General features: G+C 49.5%; 1 protein-coding gene across 10 annotated transcripts in view; it reads left to right on the forward strand.

Moving 5' to 3' along the window:
- Nucleotides 1-18,538, forward strand: part of NAV2 (neuron navigator 2) — a 711,083-nt gene that overhangs the window by 378,051 nt on the left and 314,494 nt on the right. Inside the window, exon 1 of one of the 10 annotated variants that reach the window (XM_074336130.2) lies at nt 17,461-17,743. The exons of the other annotated variants lie outside the window; for them this stretch is intronic. Within the exon in view, the coding sequence (XP_074192231.2) occupies nt 17,693-17,743 (51 nt within the window). The 5' untranslated portion in view covers nt 17,461-17,692. Of the gene's footprint in view, nt 1-17,460; nt 17,744-18,538 lie in introns of those variants that run through there. 10 annotated transcript variants of the gene reach the window in all.

An 18,538-nucleotide genomic window follows, 5' to 3' on the forward strand; every position in this document is an offset into this window, starting at 1 on the left:
TCATGAACAGAGCACTGGCCATTGTCACTGGAGCTTCATGAAGCAGTGACTCCTTTCAGCTGTCTACCTGATGTGTCCACTCAAAGAGCCATCTCCTGGAGGTGGAGTAGGTGGGGGTGTCTTGAGCTGCTTTGGGGACAAGCAGAAATGATTGCTTAGAAGACGAATCCTACCCTCCTTATCACCTCCCCATCTGACCCCCTGTCACGCTCTGTTTGTTCATCCTCCCTGTATCCTCTTGGGTGAGTCCACTCCTCTTCATGCCCCTTACCTTCACCCTGGGCAAAACCACGCGCATCCCTCCCCGGGTCTACTGAACACGGCTCTGAACCAGATTCCTCACATTTGATCCTGCCCATCTCCCATCCATTCTCCACACTGTGGTCAGAATGATCTTTAAAACTTCAGCTCTGATCATCTCACACACATGCACACACTTCCTTGGTACTTTTCCGTAATTTCCCACTGCTGTCAGGATAAGGACTCAACTCCCTCGAATGCCGTACAAAGCCCTATCGAGGCACATCCCCTTTCTCTTCTCTAGCCTTGTTCCTAGCTGTTTGTGGCTTCACTTTCCATGTTCTAGCTACATAGGCTTTCTTCCGGTTCCTCCAATATTCTCTACTAGTTCGGGCCCCAGGGCCTTTGCACAGCCTCAGCGGCTGCTAAATCTGTTCTCCTTCCATGCACCTTGGCCTCAGTAGCTCCTACTCAGGTGTTACTTCAACAGGGCTGTCTTCCTCATTCTTCGCTACTACCATACTACATAGGGTCTCTCACTTATATGTTCCCAATAGCACTTCACATTTTTTTTATACCTCTCAGCACACTTGTATTTACTGATGATGTCTCCTTCCTGCACTAGTCCATAAGCTCCAGGAAGGCAGTCACCACGACTGTCTTGTTTATTACTGTGTCCTCAGCAGACACTTGATAAGTATTTGTTGAAGCAATGAAGGAATGAATGCTCACGAAGACCTTGAATTTCAAATGTTCCACTTGAATGTGCTACTTGCTTTCCACAAAAAGAAATAACAGGAGACTGTCTGTATTTTCTGTTCCATTTCTCTACCCTATAGAGACGGTGATTGATATCTGGAGTTCAAGAATAAGCAGAGAGAGCAGGAATTCTGGCAGATGAACAACCTGCTTAGGAAGTCTGTTCTTGCCTCGGACTATCTGCGCAGTGTTATTTTCTTTGGCTCAAAGGAGTCTAAGACTGTGTGTACTCAGGGAAATGGTGTAGACCCACGGTGTGGAGTCAGGGCCAGGGGTGAGACTCAAATAATAATCAAGTGAAAGAGGTTTGTGTGAAGCCTGGTGGGGGACACTGCCTTTCTCAGCAGCTGAGGAATTGGAACATTCCCCCTGTGTCAATGTGGAAGTGAATAAATTAAGCTCCGTTTTATGCCGTGCCTGGAAAAATACCAGTGCTGTACTCACATAGTTTCTGAAAGCAAACCCCAAATGCCACTCAGTCTCAGCTCCATGAGAGACTGTTACAGGGGGAAAGAGTCAACATTCACAGACTATGGGAAATATCACTGAAGTGGAAAAAGATTAGAGCTGTGGATTTTTGCTTCTTGGAGGTTATATATCCTTTCGAAAAATCTGACAAAAGCAATGGACCCTTCCTCCCCTGTCTGCCCCTTCTTCTTCTGCAAAATGTACATCCATATAACATTTTCCCATCCATGGGGTCCCCTGGAGGGCCATAGCCTCAGGTTAAAAATTCCAGTCAGCAGGTCTGATTGGAAAGTGAGCAGAAAGACGCTAATAAGAGATGACAGGAAGTGCAAGGTAGATGTTTGGTCTAAAGAATAACAGAGAAGAGCTTTTGCATCCCCAAAGTTCTTCCCGTTTTGCAACAAGTGGGTTGACATAGGCTGACCATGTACATCAGAGTAAATAAGACAGGCCTTTGATGTCTGAGGGGAAGCCCCTGTGAGGTCTCCCGGGTGTAGCTACCCATGGTGATCCAGCCACTAAAATGTAAGCACCACGAGGCCAGGGTTTTAGTCTGTCGTGTCCACTGCTGGCCCCCAGTGTCTGGCTCAGTGCTTGGCACTTGGTAGCTGCTCAATAAATACGTGTTGGGTGAATGAATCATTTACAGTCCTAGGTTGCCCCAGTTCACTCAGCGTTCCTTTCCTTAATTTTGTTCTGAATTCATCAGATGCCTTAGTTTTGATTTATTTGCTCAAGAAATATTTACTGAGCACCTCCCAGCCTTCTGGTGGGCCATAATTGTTCTCTAGGCATACAATGACATGAGATTGAAAAGCTCCTGGTCTGGGGTTCATTACCCCTGGCTGAGGTCTCAGTTCTGCTGGTGGGGAGTGATGAAAGCCTCAGTTTCCTCAGCTGTAAAGTGGGATGTGAGAATTAAATAAGGTCATTCAGTCAAAGCACTTAGCATAATTCTTGACACACAGCTGTGTGTTGTTTAATTAAATGTCAGCCATTTTTATTATTACCTGGCTCCTTGGCCATACCGTTCATTGGTTCCTTTGAGGCCCTCTGTACTATCCAAGCCCTCAATTCTGAACCCCAGAAACTAATTGTGACTATCTAGATGGCGGGTTAAGTGTAATCTTTAAAAGTGTAATCTAAAAAGTCCCAGAATATTCAATCAGGCTATATTTAAGTGTTGGGTACATTACTAATTTCCCCTTTTCTATTTGTCCATATTTTTCATTTGAATTGATAAGCATATGTTACTTAAGTAATTTAAAAAGTACTGTTTAAGTATTGGTATTAAAAAGCTGTTTATTCAATTTTACGAAATTCAGAGGTAGAAAATAAGAATATGTTATTGTCTCGGGTCTGTAGACTCATTTTGAAAACTCACTTTGTCCATTATGTTGTCCAAATAAAAAGGCCCACATAGAAGCACCAGAAAGCAAGGGTGCACGCCTGAGCAGAGGTGGGTGTGCTATTCAGTTCAGTAGACGCAGGGCTGAGAACTTGGACTCTTGGCTTCGTCTCCCGGCTCAACCACTCTCCAACTCCATATGTAAACTTTGGGTAAACTGCTGACCCTCTTTAAGCCTCAGTTTCCTCATCAGTAAAATGGGAGGGACAGACGAGGACATTTCCATATAGATTGTTGTGAGAATGAATATCAGGGCCTTCGTATGTAAGAGTAACTCTTCAATATTCTTTTCTTCTATCTTTTTTTCAAATAGCATCAATGACGTCACCATTTTCCACATTATGTGTGCATGCGTTTTGTATGTATGGGTGTACATATTAGTAAATATCTCTACTTTGATGTTTATCATCTCAGATGATCATGGCCAAACCAGAATTTTGGATTTCTTAAACCCGTCTCGCCAACTGCTTCCCCCTGAGTCATCTGCATTTCCATACATGGCACCAACGTTCAGTTGTTCAAGCAAAAAGCCCGAGTCGTCCTTCACTCCTCTCATTCCTCACATTCCATATTCAATTTGACAACTCAGCTGACATGACTCCAGATCAATCCCTTTCCCCACTGCCACCATCCCAGATAGAGCCACCATCCTCGCTCGTGTGTGAGTGTAATGGCACCAGCTTGCCTCCCGGTGTCACCCTGGACCCCACGACCATGTCTCCATGGAGCCAGAGTGTGCACTCACAGGTGGCCGCAGGTTGTACCTTCCTTGCCCAGAACTCCCTGCCCCAGCTGCCTGTAGTGCTGGCAATAAGACCCCCAGGGCGTAGTCTTTCATATCTGTGTACTGAGGGGTAAGGACACTCCTGGAAAGGGCCAGATAAGACATAGTTTAGGTTTGGTGGGCCACGTGGGAGTCTGTCACCTCATCATCATCTTTTCGGCTTTCATCTTTGTCTCCATGCCTGTCTCCATCCCTGTTTCCATCTCCTTCTGACCCTTTAAAAGCGTAGTAACTGTTATTAGCTCACGGGCTTACAAAGACAGGGGCTGGGGTGTGATGACCCTCGCTCTACATGGGCTGCCTTCGACCTTTCTCTCCAGCCCACCTCTCCCCTCTTCCACGTCTCACTCACTCTGCTCCGGCCTCAGTGACATTCTTGGTGACCTTGAGCACTCCTGTCCCTGTTCCCCACACTGTTCCCTCAGGTCTGCTTCATGGCTCACTGCCTTCCTTTGTGTGCGTCTCTGCTTGCAGCGGCCTCCGTGGAGAAGCCTCTCCCAGCAGCCCCCCTAAAGTGCTTGCCTTTCCCCCCCCGCAGGCACTCTCTGTCCCTCACCCAGCTATGCTTCTTATTGTTTTATTATGCATTTGCTTGTTAGTTTGTCAGTTCTGCTGCCCTAGAATGTAAGGTCCTCGATGGCAGGCTTAGTCCATCTTGTTCAGCCCTCTCTGCCCCATACCCAGAAAAGAACCTGGCATGTAGGGGTCACTCAAAAAATATTTATTGCATGCATTAATAAACGTAAAAACAATTCTGCCCTAGATAGATAGTTTTCAACCCTTGTACTATCACTCATTTGCAACAAGGTGGCCCTCGTTTTAAATCCTCATCCCTGTTAGCTCTGTCCAATAGAGGAATTGGAGGAAGGCACCAAGCTCTGAGTGACAGCGAGGTCTGTGAGAACCCAGGTCCCTGTGCAGTCGGGTCTGAAAGATGAATCTGAGTGTGAATATGGGGGTGGGAAGGAGCAGGGGGCGGAGGGGGAGCCAAGCCAGGCTTGGAAGCGACGGGAACTGTCCAGCTCTCAGGAAGCTGATGTCATTAGAGCATCCCTGGACGATAAGTACTCAGCAGGGCCAATGCCTGATATCTCTTGAGGAGGGAGAGAAGCATCTCTTAGATCCAGGGGAAGGGCACTGAGATAAAGTGTCTTTGTCTGGAACACAGAGCCAAGCCAGCCTGCAAACCGATTCGTGTAGCATTGAAAGGATCGTGCGTATCAGGCCTAGATGGGACATGGTGGGAAAACCTGGTAGTTTTGGAGCCATTGAATAGAACGTGTTGACTCCCAGCCCCAGACACAAATCCTCCAGCATCTGATTCTAGGGGCCTTTTGGGGTTTGGCAGGCTACAGGGGTGCCCCTGCAGCATCCAGGTATACCCTCCTCCCACCCACACTCTCACCTGCCCTGCTCCAGTTCAAAGCCTCAGGAAAAGAGGACTTGGATCTGGGTCATTGCCAAAGAGCAGGCCCTTTCTTGGAGGCTGCTCTGGGGGTGGAAAGAATAGGGTGGTCCTGTGGAGGACCCCAGGAGGACTTGGTCCTCTGTGCCCTTGAGTTGTGGCTACGGGTCAGACAGTGAGCTTGAATGGGGAAGTGAGCCTGGCTATAAACGGACTGGATCGGCCCTGACCCAGGAGCCGGGTCCGGGAGTGAAGAGAGAAAGGAATCTCTTTCGTGGAGAGAAACTGGAAGGTGCGGGGCAGCGGAGCTTGTACCCTGTTGAGCTTGGGGAGTTTTATGTCCAAGATCATGAGTCTATCTCTTGATTTTAGAAAACAACACAGCTCCATAACACGAGGGGAAAAGCAATGATAGGACAACTCAAACTCTTCATGGGGTCATGTCCCAGGAGCCCAAAGCCAGAGATCAGATGGTCTGGGATCTGCTGAGGGTCTTCTGTGTGACTCTGGACTAGTCACTTGACCTTGCAGTGTTTTTACTTATTTAATGGTATTAGTAAATCTTGATGTTGTCATCTCACTGAGTTATTAGGATCAAACGGAAGAATACAGAAAGTCTTTGCAAAGTTGAAAAGCTTCTAGTCGTGTATAACTTCATGCCTAATTAACTTGTATAAAACAGTAACACTACTATGAACAATAAACATCCAATTAGCACTGACCATATATGTGCCATGCACTGTGCCAGGGTTCAAATGCATGTGTCCCGTGGGCCTCACAGCACCCTAAAGAGAGGCACCGCTGTAATCCCCATAGCAGATGCAGTCGTAGGGCCCAGAGAAGTTAAGTAAGTTGGCCCAAGTCACGCAGCTAGCCTGGGTGGGCCAGAATCTGAATGCAAGTGAATCTGAATTTGTCTGCAGAGGACACACTCGGATCTCGAGAGCCTCTCGCCCACATCTCCAGGCGCTTTGCACCCCCTTGGCTTCCTCAGGGGAGATAACCACCCGTCTATCCAGTGAAAACAGACCTGTCACTATCTCTTCCCTGCAGACGGGTTCAGTCCCTGCCAACTGAGGAGCCTTCACACAGCCTATTGACCAAGTCCAAGAGCCAGGGGTCCTAATGGCGACAGCAAGTCCCCACCAATCCTAGGAAATGGAGAGATAGATGCCAGGGCACCGGGGCTCCTCCAGGTTATGGAGAGCAGGCGCGTGTGGTGGAACGTTCCCGGCCGGGATGGGCCTCCCTCACCACATGTTGAGTGGGTCTTGGAAAAACATTTCCTTGAGAAAGCAGAGGCAGGAAGGCAATCTCTGAGGGGCAGGCTGTCGTTTTCCATCCTCTCATCAGGAAGAGGAAGGAAAGCTGCGGGCCCTGTCTCTCTGCAGCCCCTCCTTCAGGGTGGACTTGACCAGCCTCCTTCAGGAGAGCACACAGGCTGGCAGCCCAGGGCTGTGTGCTCAGCTTGCCTCCTGTTACTCCCTTAAGTGGACTTTGGAGAGTTCGGCCGACAGAAAGTAGCAGATAAGGGCTTCTGGGCGCCCTCTCTGAGAATACTTCAGGAGCTTTTCAGAGATGAACCAGGATGGCAAAAGGACATGAAAACAGGTAGGAGAGGAACTATTGAAAGAACCGTGGCGTTTGTCTGGGACAAGAGAAGACCCAGGAAGCATGGGCACTGTCTAATAGCTGACGGGCTGCCCTGAGGCCGGCTAGTTCAGTGGGGCCTCCGTAGCCCAGAGGAAGGAATGGCAGGGAATGGTGTAAGGAAACTTGGGGAACTCTCACAAAAATGCAATGTAACCGCTAGAGTCTTCCAGAAGGGGAAAGAACCACCTTGGGGGCAGTGAGCTTGCCATCAGTGCAGGGGTTCAAGCAGAGGCAGGAGGCCCTGTTCCCTGTTCGCAGGGGCCTTGCTATGGTGGGGACATGTGCACTGGAAGGAAGAGAACTCAGGGATCCTTGAGGCCTGCAGAGCCCCGAGAGTCTATGGCTGTGTGAAGAGGAAGGGTGGGGAATGAGATGGAATGGAAGGGAAGGGGACGGCATGGTGTGTGCAGTGCACGCCGGGGCTGTGCTGGCCTTTCTCCACCCCCACTCTGGGCTTCACGGTGCCCTCCCAGTTCTGTGTTGGCCCTAGTGCCTTGGGACCACCTGACCTCACTATTACTCCTTCTTCCCAGAACAACTACCAGCCCCCACCCCTGCCCTTCTGTACCCTACTTGTTGCTGGGCGACACTGGTGGATAATGGACCAGATGAATCATTCTGGGGCTGGCGGTGTTACCTTTCTCGGGCAACATGATGCCACAACCTGGGTTCAGAGCCCTTGCCCTTGGAGCAGCAGTTGTCAGTCTTTAGTCAGTGTCAGAATGAGCTGCATGCTGTAAAAACACACACTCCTGGGACACACCAGAATCTCTCATTCAGTAGATCTGGGGTGGTGCCTGAGAATGTGCGTATCTGACAGGTGCTCAGGTATTGCTGACGCTGTTGGTCCAAGGACCTCGCTTTGAGAACCAGTGCTGTAGAAGATCTATAAGGCTTATAACCTTAGGTCCAAAGCTATGGATTCAGAGGAATCCATGTTAGAATCCCAGCTGCACCATCTGTGAGCTGTGTGATGATTGGCAAGTTACCTGATGCCTCTGTGCTTCCATTACCTGGTCTGTAAAATTGTGATGGTGCTCCTTTAACAGCGTTACTGTGAGCACTGAAGGGGATGAGTTACATGGAGAACTTAGGCAGTGTCTGGAACATGCTAAGTAGGCAAATACCTAAGAAACGCTAGCATTTTTTGTTGTCAGGTGGGTATGTCAGACACACATGTCCCCCTTTATAGGATAGTGGTGTAGGAGCAGAGAAAGGGACACATTCTCCTCCAGTTGCGCCCCATGTGTAGGGCCAACCCCACTGTTACTCCTCACCCATATGCTCTGTGCTGGAAAGAGGGGATTCCTCATCAGTATGGCCATCTGTAAATCTTAGTTTTGTGCTAGGGGCCTGCCACACATTCTGAGTGACTGGCTTTCGGTGTGACTCTGCAGGAGCCTTCCTGACAGGAACCAGATTGTGTGTATGACACAAGGAGTGGGTCATCCAAAGTCTCTTGTAACATTTCTGTTGGAGCCCCAGGGCAGCTCTGTCTCACCATTCGTGTCCTGTGGTCCCTGGACTGATCGTTTACATACACTCATTCCATTACATCTCATTCCCCACCCTCCCTCCTCACACAGCCATAGACTCTCCGGGCTCTGCAGACCTCAACGCACAGGGTATATGTATATATATGTACATGTATGTGTACACACACACACACACACACACACACACACAGGCTTAAGTCTCCTGCTGTAGAGTCTCAAAATTAAGTGAGAACAATCTAGGGGTGACTTTAGATAGCCTCAGGCTGCTCTGAATGTTGCTGAAGAGGGGGACCCTCTGGGAAAATACATGCCAGATTCTACCTGATAGGAGACGTATCCTGAAGAGGGCTTCTTGGAGTAGCAACGTGAGACATGCTCCATGCAAAGGGCTGTAGTCAAATACGTTTGGGAAAGAGTACCCCAATTCCAACTTCCTGCTTCGAGCTCCGGATGCTTACAGGGATATGGAAGCTTTCCACGAGTCCTACAGGTGGACACAGGTAAGGTTGTTGAACATGCTAACCTGTGTTTCCCATCAATTAATTCTGGGAAACTAGTTCTAGGAATTTACAGTTTTTCCAGGTGACTTTATATGTAGTATCTCACCTGATTTTCAAAACAACCTTCAAAGGCATGATCATACCCATTTTACAGAGAAAAAGGTTGAGGTACAGAGAGCTTTATGACTTATCCCAGGTCACAGAGTATTTAAAACACTATCTACAATTGCATGATCTGAGAAAGAATTTGGTGCAATCAATGAAATTTTATTTGTAGTAGCGGCAATTCTTAAAACCAAACAAAACAATCAAAAAAAATTTTTTAAACCACTAAGAGGGAATGGCACCTATTATTTGTCAAAACCCTTTCAGTGGAGTACCTTTATGCTATTTATTGATCTTAGGCTCATATTATGATTATGACATTACCAGAGGGGGGAGGGGGAGAGTACAGCATAGGTTGTGGATGTAGATTCTGCAGCCAAACAGAGTTTGAATCCAAGCGATATCATGTACAAGCTCGTTGATCTTGGGCAAGTAATTTAATTTTCCTGTGCTTGTTTTCCCCTCTGTAACATGTAATTTTCAAACCTCTATCATAAAGTGACCGTGATTATTCAATGAGATGTTACATGCAGCTGTCTTAGAATGGTACCTGGAACATAGTAGATCCATTTATGAAAGTATTTGTTATTGCTGCTGCTATTGCTTTTGTTACTACTAATAATATGTAAAGTCTACTCACCTGGAGAACCCGTGGAGAGGGTATTTGGATAGGAGCCAATAGTTCTAAGACCCAGCTTTGTCCCACTCCGTTAAGCGGCTGTGCTTCACTCCTCTTTGGCCAACTCATTTAGCCCCTCTGTGACTCAGTGTCCTCCTGGGAACATGGGCTCATGGCAGCCATCCCGCTTAGTTCATAGACTAGTTCAAAGAATAACCTCCTGGGCAACTGATAGAAAAGGGCTTTGACAAACATGAAACAAGGTCATTGTGATTTCTTGATGTCCACTTTTGACTGGAGCATGAGCAGAGAGGAAGCTGTGGAAGGGGGCTGGCTTGGGAGAACCTCTCCCCTAGTTTTGCTGTAGTATCTGAGAATTGCCCAGAACCGCTGAGGCTGTTGGATCCATGGCAGCTGTCATTATAACCAATGTAATTTCGTGGACCTGCACAGAAGCCAAAAGCAAGTCACTAGCGGTGCTGGGAGTTTCCCTTTGCTCAACAATGGCGCCCTCATTCTGGGATTTCCCGGGTTGTCCTCTGTTGACTTTGGAAGAGAGGGTGATTGTGTGCACACACTGTCCCACCTGGTGCATCGCAGACATCTGTTTCCTCCTATTTACCCTCATCGCATGCCCCGTGTACAGACCCAGCGTGCCAGCCCTGGTCCTCATTTTCGTGGAACTCATCATAGACCCCCTCTCCTAGGCTAGGTGCAGGAGGCGGGCGCCCTTGTCATAGATTGCATACACTGCTGGGTGTGCATGTGTGTAAAACAAACTCCTGTAAGGTTAGGATGCCTGACAAAAGTGGAATCAGTGTTCTTACTGCTTCTGTTCCAAGGAGAAACTCACCAAAGCTCCCATTGGGGAATATTTTTTTGCCCACTTTGAGGGTGTTTGTGTTTGTTTAGTCGCTCAATCATATAACTTTTCAATAAAAAGCAATTGCATTCCTTCTAGCAAGTTTATTAAGGAGGCTCTCAGTTCCTGAGCAGTTCCCAGGAAGTTTAACCGTCGGCCCCATGGGAAAGATGCTGCCTCTTAAATTGCTAACCTTAATCCCCGGTGACCAGAACTGGCCCGGAATGAAAGGGCTGATCCCACAGGGAATATAAAATAAACGGAACCACACCACACTCTCCCCCACCAAACCACAACCACCGAAAACAAAACAAAGCAACACTCAACAAACCCACGCAACCCAGTCAGAGTTGGACAGAGTTTGAGGGCAATTCCGTTCCAATCTGTTCGTCTGAATCATTCAGATGCAAAACCAGAACAGAGGACAAAAATTAGAAACCATTTAACTTTTCTAAGGGCTTCAACAATAGCTATCCATACTTCTGTGCCCACAGCTCTGTGGCAGAATTTTAAAGAACTTGCTGTTTTTGCCTTAAATTGTTTTATTTCACCTTACATGAACGTCTAGCCCAACAGTGGGGCTAGATGAGCCTAAAATACGTCTTTATAAACCACTTCCCAAAAATGTCTGCAAGTCCCCACACCCTGACACCTCCTGGAGGTACAGCTCCTGGGAGGGTGGGGGGGGGAGAGAGGAGGGAGGCAGCAGGAAGGCTCTTCAAAGGGAGGTCAGAGGTCATCCAAAAGGTTGCACAATTTCAACCCTTATCTGCCTCATTGAGGTAGTGGGAGGGGAAAGAGCTGGAGGAGGAGCCGCCAGGCCTGGGATGTTGAATAGAGCAAATAAATACCAGGGGCACCTGGCAACCCTCAGACTGGAGGGGAAAGCAAGCCTGCTCCTGGATTGCTTGGGACCAGTTTGGCCGCCTAGTGTATAAGTCTCAAACCTCTTACCCCAGAGCTTTAAAGTTAGTCTTTAATTCTTCATTCACTCATCCTGGAATTTATTCTTCTACCCTAAGCCTCTTCTATGTGTGGCAATGTGTGAGGGGCTGTAGAGAGACAGAAGACATAATCCTCTCTCCAAAAGCTCTCCTTCTAGTAATACTTAAAGGAAATGTCAAGTATCCAAATTCCCAGCAAACAAGAAAATCTATAGTCTGCAGAGTTGGGTTTCTTTTCAATACCTTTTGCCCAGTACAGTGGGGACCTGATTCTTCTGGAAAGTGGGCGAGGGACCAGATGATCTTGAAACGCCCTACACTCCCAACATTCAGAATTTGTTAATTGTGTTTAATAATAAGCCCAGCACTATGCTGGGTGTACAAAGATGAATACAATAGAGCCCCTGGTCCTAACCAATTTATAATCTGGTGCTAATAATACAAATATCAGTAGCAGAACCCATAACAGCAAAAGAGATACACCCACCCCAACTACAAGAGGAGATGGGCTATTGTAAAGGCTATCAAGAAGATGGAAATAAAGTACTGGGGACCACAGAGGAGGTTGTAAATAGTTCTGATGCTGGGCGGGGGCAGAGGGGGGTCTAAGAGAATTTCGTCAACAAAGTGAATTCTGCTCCACTGATCAACAGCTTGTCACTGACAGAATGGAAGGAAAATCACTTCCAGGCTGAGGGAACAGCCTCCGCAAAGCCCTGGAGATAGGAGCCTAGTCCAGGCGAGTAGGCGGTCTGCAGGGACATAGGGAGGGGCCACAAGAGGCACTGCTCTACCCAGAAAGTCTCTACTGTCACCTGACCCGTCCTTGGCAGTACATTGTGTGGGGAGCCCGGAAGCGACACATTAAACCCTGTTCAGGGAACATGCTAAAGGCAGTGGCATTTAGTGTGTGCACCCAGAGATACCTTTACGTAATTCTTGATCTCAAGAAAAAAGAGAAGGGGTTGGGGGAGGGAGAGAAATCCTTTGCAGGCCCAGCCCTCTTTAGGGGCGTATTCATTCATTTGTAGGCTTGTCAGTGTGACATTGTGTCTCCCTCCCTGGAAGCTATACATCTCACTTTGAAACCTTCCAATCGCAGCGGACCCCTGCAGACCCCAGTGTTCCCAGGCTGACCTTTGGGCAGGGGGCTCACTCCACTCCTAGGCTGGTGGAGGGGAGATGGCACCTCTTGTGCTCAGGCCCTCCTTGCTGTTGGCTTGGTTGGCTGGCCAACAGGAGTCTTTTCTTCTCCGGGAAGGATTAGTGCATTTTTAAAATTTGACTCTCAAGTTCAGAAATGCCTGCCGGCTGTGTACTTCCACAAGCCTTTCATTTTAATTTTTATACATTTTCTTTCTCCATAGCCGAGATCTCTGGGCCCTCCCAGACTGGGACGGAGAGTGAAAATGGGTCTTAAAGTCACTTGCAAAAATGCTGCTCACAGGTTGTCTTCATTATGCCACGGATGGCAAACCTGGGATTTCATTTCCTATACGTAGTATAAGAATAACGCAGACACTGCCGAGAGGGGGGTTAGGCAGGCGGGCCTGAGTGATACTCCTGTTGGCGGCTTCTGAGCTGGTTGAACACAGCCAATCACTGTCCCACTCTGAGTCTTTAGCTGCAGGACGGGAAAAATGCCCTTCCTGAGCATTGCTGTGATGAGTAAGTGAAAGGTACCCTGTGCCATGCTTAATAAGTTGCTGCTAAAATGGCCAGGATTTCCGTTTGACAAATGATGCTAAAAACTTTTCTGTGGTTTTGCTATTCAAGCCCATTCGTTTGGGGAAAAAAATAATGGACGGCCTACACGTATGTGAAGCTATCTAGCTTGTTTGCTCCCTCTGCGGTGGCGCACTGCTTTTGGTCTTTCCTTTGTCATCCTTGTATCACGTAAAGGCTGACATTCCCCCACGATCAGCCTCATGTGTGGGTGGAAAGGCATCACCCCACATTGGGGGCCACGTAGAGAGCCCATTTTGTCGGGCGTTCCCCAGGCAGGCCCCCACAGCATCTGCACGTTCCCCCATTCGTCACTGCTTTTGGCTGAAGCAGTGGCAGACCCCTGTTAAACTGCATTATGTTCTCTGGGAAACACATTAAGCCATTAACAGCTGGATACAAATTAGTTTATCAGACAGGGGTTGGCCTTGTGGAATTTAGGAGTGAGAAGGATTTTTATAGATCATCAGTTTGTAGGTAAGGGAATGGAGGTCCCTGGATGAGCAGATTTGGGGATGCCAGGCCTTAAAGCCTGCTTTCTGGCCGCAATCTCCTCCCCTCTTCATGCTGCCCTGTGGAGCAAGATACACACTCCAGCTTTGATTCGGGAGATATTTATCACATGCCTGCCCTAGCTGGGCAAGTGCTGAAACTTCAGAGGAGTGTGAAGAGGGCAGACAGACAAGGGAATAAGCGAATGCTGAGTGGCGTGGAGCAGATATCTAGATGCTAGGGATGGAAAGGTCTGGAACATAAGACACTGGCAGCAAAGGGCAGATCCAGCCTCCAGGGTGTCAGCGCCACCAGGGGTTCCACACTGCTAGGACTTAGGGCCCTACCTCATGGCTACTGTGAGAACACAAGAGAGGTCACACTCGGGGAACTGGGCTCAGCTGGGGGTGGGGTGGTCACTGCCTCCAGGGGTCAGCGCTGGATTGTCAGGCCCAGAGGATGGGTCAGAAGGCCAACAGCTGGGAGGAACCAGACCGCACTTCAGGGCAGACCTTCACAAGCATTGTTTCCACCGGCTTTGTCCCATGTGGTCCACACAGGCTGATCTCTGTCCCTTAATTCACCTCAAAGGCCTTGGTACGAGATTACAGAAATGGGAGGAAGGAGAAGAAAGTGGCTGGGAGAGGCAGCTTGGTGAATGATGAATAGCTCTCCAGGGGGTAGGAGGCTTTAGGAGCCACTTCCGTCTGAAAATCTTCAGGGTCCACACACCTGCTGGGGTGAACTCAGAGCCCTTAGCCCTTGGGGACACCCACTGCATCAGTGGATTGCTGGCCACATCAGTCCCCCTTTCCGTACATCTCTCCTTATTCAGGTCCTTTTTCTCAGTCTTCTGCATGATTTCAACAGCCTTCTAACAGGTCTCCCTCCCTCCAGCCTGCACCTTTCAGAGCTGTTCTCTTGCTATTACTAGAGAGGTCCTCCTAATCAAATCACTCCTCTGGTTTAGAAGAATTAAGGGTAGAACCCCCTTTTCAGGGACTTAGCCTGCTCCAGCCTAACAAATAGCCCTATTTCCTGCCACTCAATCTCTACATTCTGACCACACAGAGGCTGCCATGCTTTGCCACCTCTCCATACCCTCGCATGTGCTATTCCACCTTCCTGGGGTGCTTTCCTCCTCCTATGGCACCTGCCTTCATCCTTCCAGATGCAGATCGGTGTCACCTCTGTGAAGCTCTTCCATGCTTCCCAGTCTTGTTCAAAGCTTTTCTCTTTATGGCTCACTTGTACACTGTACAGCATTCTTTTGTAGAACCTGTCACGTTGCATTGCAACTGTTGGTGTATGTCTATCTTCTTATAGACTGTGTGTGCATGGGAGGGGCATGTACACACACACACACACACACACACACACACACACACACACACACATCAGAGAGGGAATCCTTTCTGATTCCCAGTACTGAGCACAGAGCCAGGTAAATGTATCATGGCAGATGCTCAAGGAGTGTTTGTTAAATGAGCTAGCACACCTATGGTCTGAAGGGTGTGAGGTCTGAAAGGCAAGGCCACAGATCTATTCTCTTTCATTAAAGCTGGGGCAGGTGTCCTATGCCCCATTCCTTCTTGCACCATGAGTGGCGTTTTCCATCTTTGACCAGTAAAGATTGTGATTAGGAACTAATTGTTCCTTCAGTGACTTCCTAGAGATGTGTCGTTTTTTAATGTTTTGGATATCCTAGAGAATGTGATACGCCAAAAGATGCTTCCCCAGAAAATGCACAGCCACCCAGGCTCGGCATTTTCACAGAAGCAGAAGATCTCTGAATTCCATATCCTCCCACCACCAGGCTTCAAGGACCCCTGGCTGACAACAGCTGAAATAGAGAGCTTGTATTTTGTTATCTTGGCCAATAAGATTTTGTCAAGCTTTATTTTCAGGGAAAAAAAAGTTATTTTAGAATCTGTTTTACAAGTACATAAGATATATTAATATGGAATATACTTTTTCAGATGACATATTCTCATATGTTTTCAAATATTCCTTTTCTCTGTTCCCCTACGATGTGTCCCTTTCCACGAGGCAGCAAATATTATTGCCCATGTTTTGGTCTCCAGAAATATGTGTGGAGATGTACATAACAGGGTCTCCTGCAGTCATTCAGTGTCGGTCGGGGCCCCAGGCAGGATGTGGGACGTGCTGCCTAGGTCTGGCTCAGTCCTCATTGCAGAGGAAGCTGCAGGAACTTACAGTAGGACATTGTCAACAAGCTTTTATTTGGGAGACATTTACTGAGCTCCCACTATGCACCACACACTATTCCAGGCACTTGGGGATCCCATGGGGGAACAGACAAGGTCCCTGCTTTTGTGGAGTTTATAGCCAAAGGGGACAAGGCAGAAAATAAACAAGAATGCAAGTTAGCTAAGTTCACACGGTGAGCAGAACAAGGAAGGAAAGACGAGAATGGGCTGGCTACAAGAGTGTGGAAAGTAGAAAGTCGCTATATTAAAAGTCAAAAGTCCTTCTGAGGAGGTGACCGCATTAGAAATGAGACCATAGGCAGTAAGGGGAACAGGGATCTAGGGAGAGTGACTGTAGGTGCAAAGGTCCTGAAGTAGGATTTCAGTATGTCTGAGAAAAAGAAAGAAGGCTGCTGGTGCTGGGGACCTCTGAAGGGTCAATCCCAGCTTGGGAGGGGGGGGTGGGAGAGGAAGAAGTTATAAGTCATAGAAAAGGCTTGGGAGTTTTCAACTACGAAGGGAAGTCAAATCCTGAAAGGGTTAGGTAGGGCAACATTTTGATCTAATTGGCATGTTTTAAAGATCACTTTTGAAAGATTAGAACCCATTTTATCACCTCCTCTCATTTTGAATAGTTATGACTAACGTAATGAATGTGTAATAAGGTATTTCCATGAGTTTTCATCATAGGTGTCTATCAGCAGGGGAGAGCCAGGATTTTCATCCCAAGGTATCACTGCAGCTCAATCAGAGACAAGCGCGGAGGTCTGGGTGGCCAGTCCCATCTTGCCTTGGGGAGATGAAGGATTCCTGAGCCTTTTCGGGATACTGAAAGTGCTGGGGACCCCTGGGAGGTCACTGCCGGATCAGGGGATGCTGGATCCAGACCAAGGGTTGGGCAGGAAGGTGAGGTGCCCAGTCCCCCTCAATGTCTCAGAAAGCACAGGGTGGAGGGGGCAGGTCCCCAGAAAGCCTTTGGTCGATGGGGGAGGCAGAAGAGGAAATAAAGGCTTGACAGCCTCTTCCCCTGTCCGCCTTTCCTTTCACTGCCTGTCCCCTCTTCCTTCTGCGAGGGCCACAGATGTCCTTTCTGCGGCAGTAGTAAGCAGGTATGTTTGAAAACACTCGAGCCCCGTTCTTCCTGTAGCAGGAAATGTTGCTGGGGGAGCGGGGTGTGGGTGTCGGTGGGTGTGTGTGAGTGTCTGGGGGCGCGGGGATGGGCGGAGGGGACGCGGTGTGAAGGTGGTGGTGATGGTGCATCCATCCCGAAGTCAAAATTCCAGCTGCTCCGGGGGCGGCGGCTCCGGAGTGGTAACTGGCAGACAACTCGGGTGAGTTCGGTGAGGAAAGAAAATGAAGACGATGCTGAGCACCCGTAGGGAGAGGCACGGGACGTCTGCGCTAAGGACCGCGAGGACCCGGGAGCCACACACTGCGCTCCCGCAGCCCCCGCCCCCATCACACACACCCCCATTTCTGCCCCAGGCTGCCCCGCCTACCCACGCCCTCCCCGAAAGTTAAGTACCTCTCCGCTCCAACCTTTCTCCCCCTTCCTCGGCCCCACCGCAGGAGCTAACCCGACCATTGAAGCGCTGGGGGCCACGCGGGGCCGCCCGCGGGCGGGCGAGGGGGCGGGGAGCCGGCTGGCCGGACCCCCCCTCCCACCCTCTCCGCCGCGGCCCCAGCGGCCTCCGCGCTGCTAGGCGCGGGCGCTCGGACGCAGGGGGAGTTGTTTGATTTGGCCGAGGCGGGGCGGCTGGCGGGGAACGAGTGAGCGAGGCGCTAGAGCCGGGCAGCGCGGGCGCCGGGCCCGGGGGTAGGGTCCCCACGCGCAGCAGCGGCCCCGGGGCGGGGGCGAGACGGCCGCGGGTGCTGGGGATGCCCAGAGGGGCCGGGGCCGAGAGGACGACTCCGGACCCGACGGCCCGACCTGGCCGGCGCGGGTGCAGGTGCTTCGGCCCCCTCCGCCTCCCCCCCACCTCTTCTCCCCCCCCCCCCCTTCCCTCCTCGCCTTGAAGTAAGATGAGCGTGATGCTGTGGCGCTGGGAACAGAATAACACCACCATGAAGCTGGTAAGGGTGGACTGCAGACCCACTCCCGGGACACTGCTGTACTTTTTAATCCCCCACCCCACCCCCATCCCCATTCAGAATTGTCTCCCATGATGGAAAGCCCCTAAAATGCATTCTATACTTGGTATTTCCCTTATTGTTTTGAAGATGGATTTCAGGGTGGTTGTTGTTGTTGTTTGTTTGTTTTAAACCTGGAAAGTAGATATGTGTCTGTGTGAGCGACTGTGGGGGGGGGGGGGACGGGTTGCATTCTCTCCCTGTCCCTTCCACCTACTGATTCCTGGGGCCCTTGGGGGTTGCACACGCCGGGGATTGTCTCCTGTGAGTAGGTCTGTGCTCTCATGGCCGGCCCGGGACAGTGTGGTCTCCTCTCCATCCCCCGCCTCCCCAGCCCCCATTGTGTTTTGATTCTTTAGGAGGCCCCCCCCCCCCATGTTGATCTCTATTGCGGTTTGGCTTGTTTGAGGGGGGAAAAAAAACAAAAAACGTAAGCCCAGCTTGCATGAGCACGGTGTCCTCTTCTCCCGCCTCTCACAATGGCTTAGTTTTCTTTCAAGCTTGCCAGAACCATCTAGGCTGCAGGTACTTTTTCCCTCCTCGGTTTTCAAAAATAACCGCCCATCACTCCTGGGAGGGCTGAGGAGAAGAGTCTTTTCCCTCTGCTCCAGGAAGCTGCGTTTCCCCATTCCTGGGAGAAAATGTGATCGGCACGCTCTTCCTTGGGTTTTTCTTTTGTGATTTGTTTTGTATCTTATGGTTTCTACTGGTGGGGAGCCTAATTGCCCATCGAAGTCA

This window comes from Rhinolophus sinicus, chromosome 14, assembly GCF_057876585.1.
Source record: "Rhinolophus sinicus isolate RSI-liver-muscle chromosome 14, RSI-T2T, whole genome shotgun sequence".
Classification (NCBI taxonomy): Eukaryota; Metazoa; Chordata; class Mammalia; order Chiroptera; family Rhinolophidae; genus Rhinolophus; species Rhinolophus sinicus.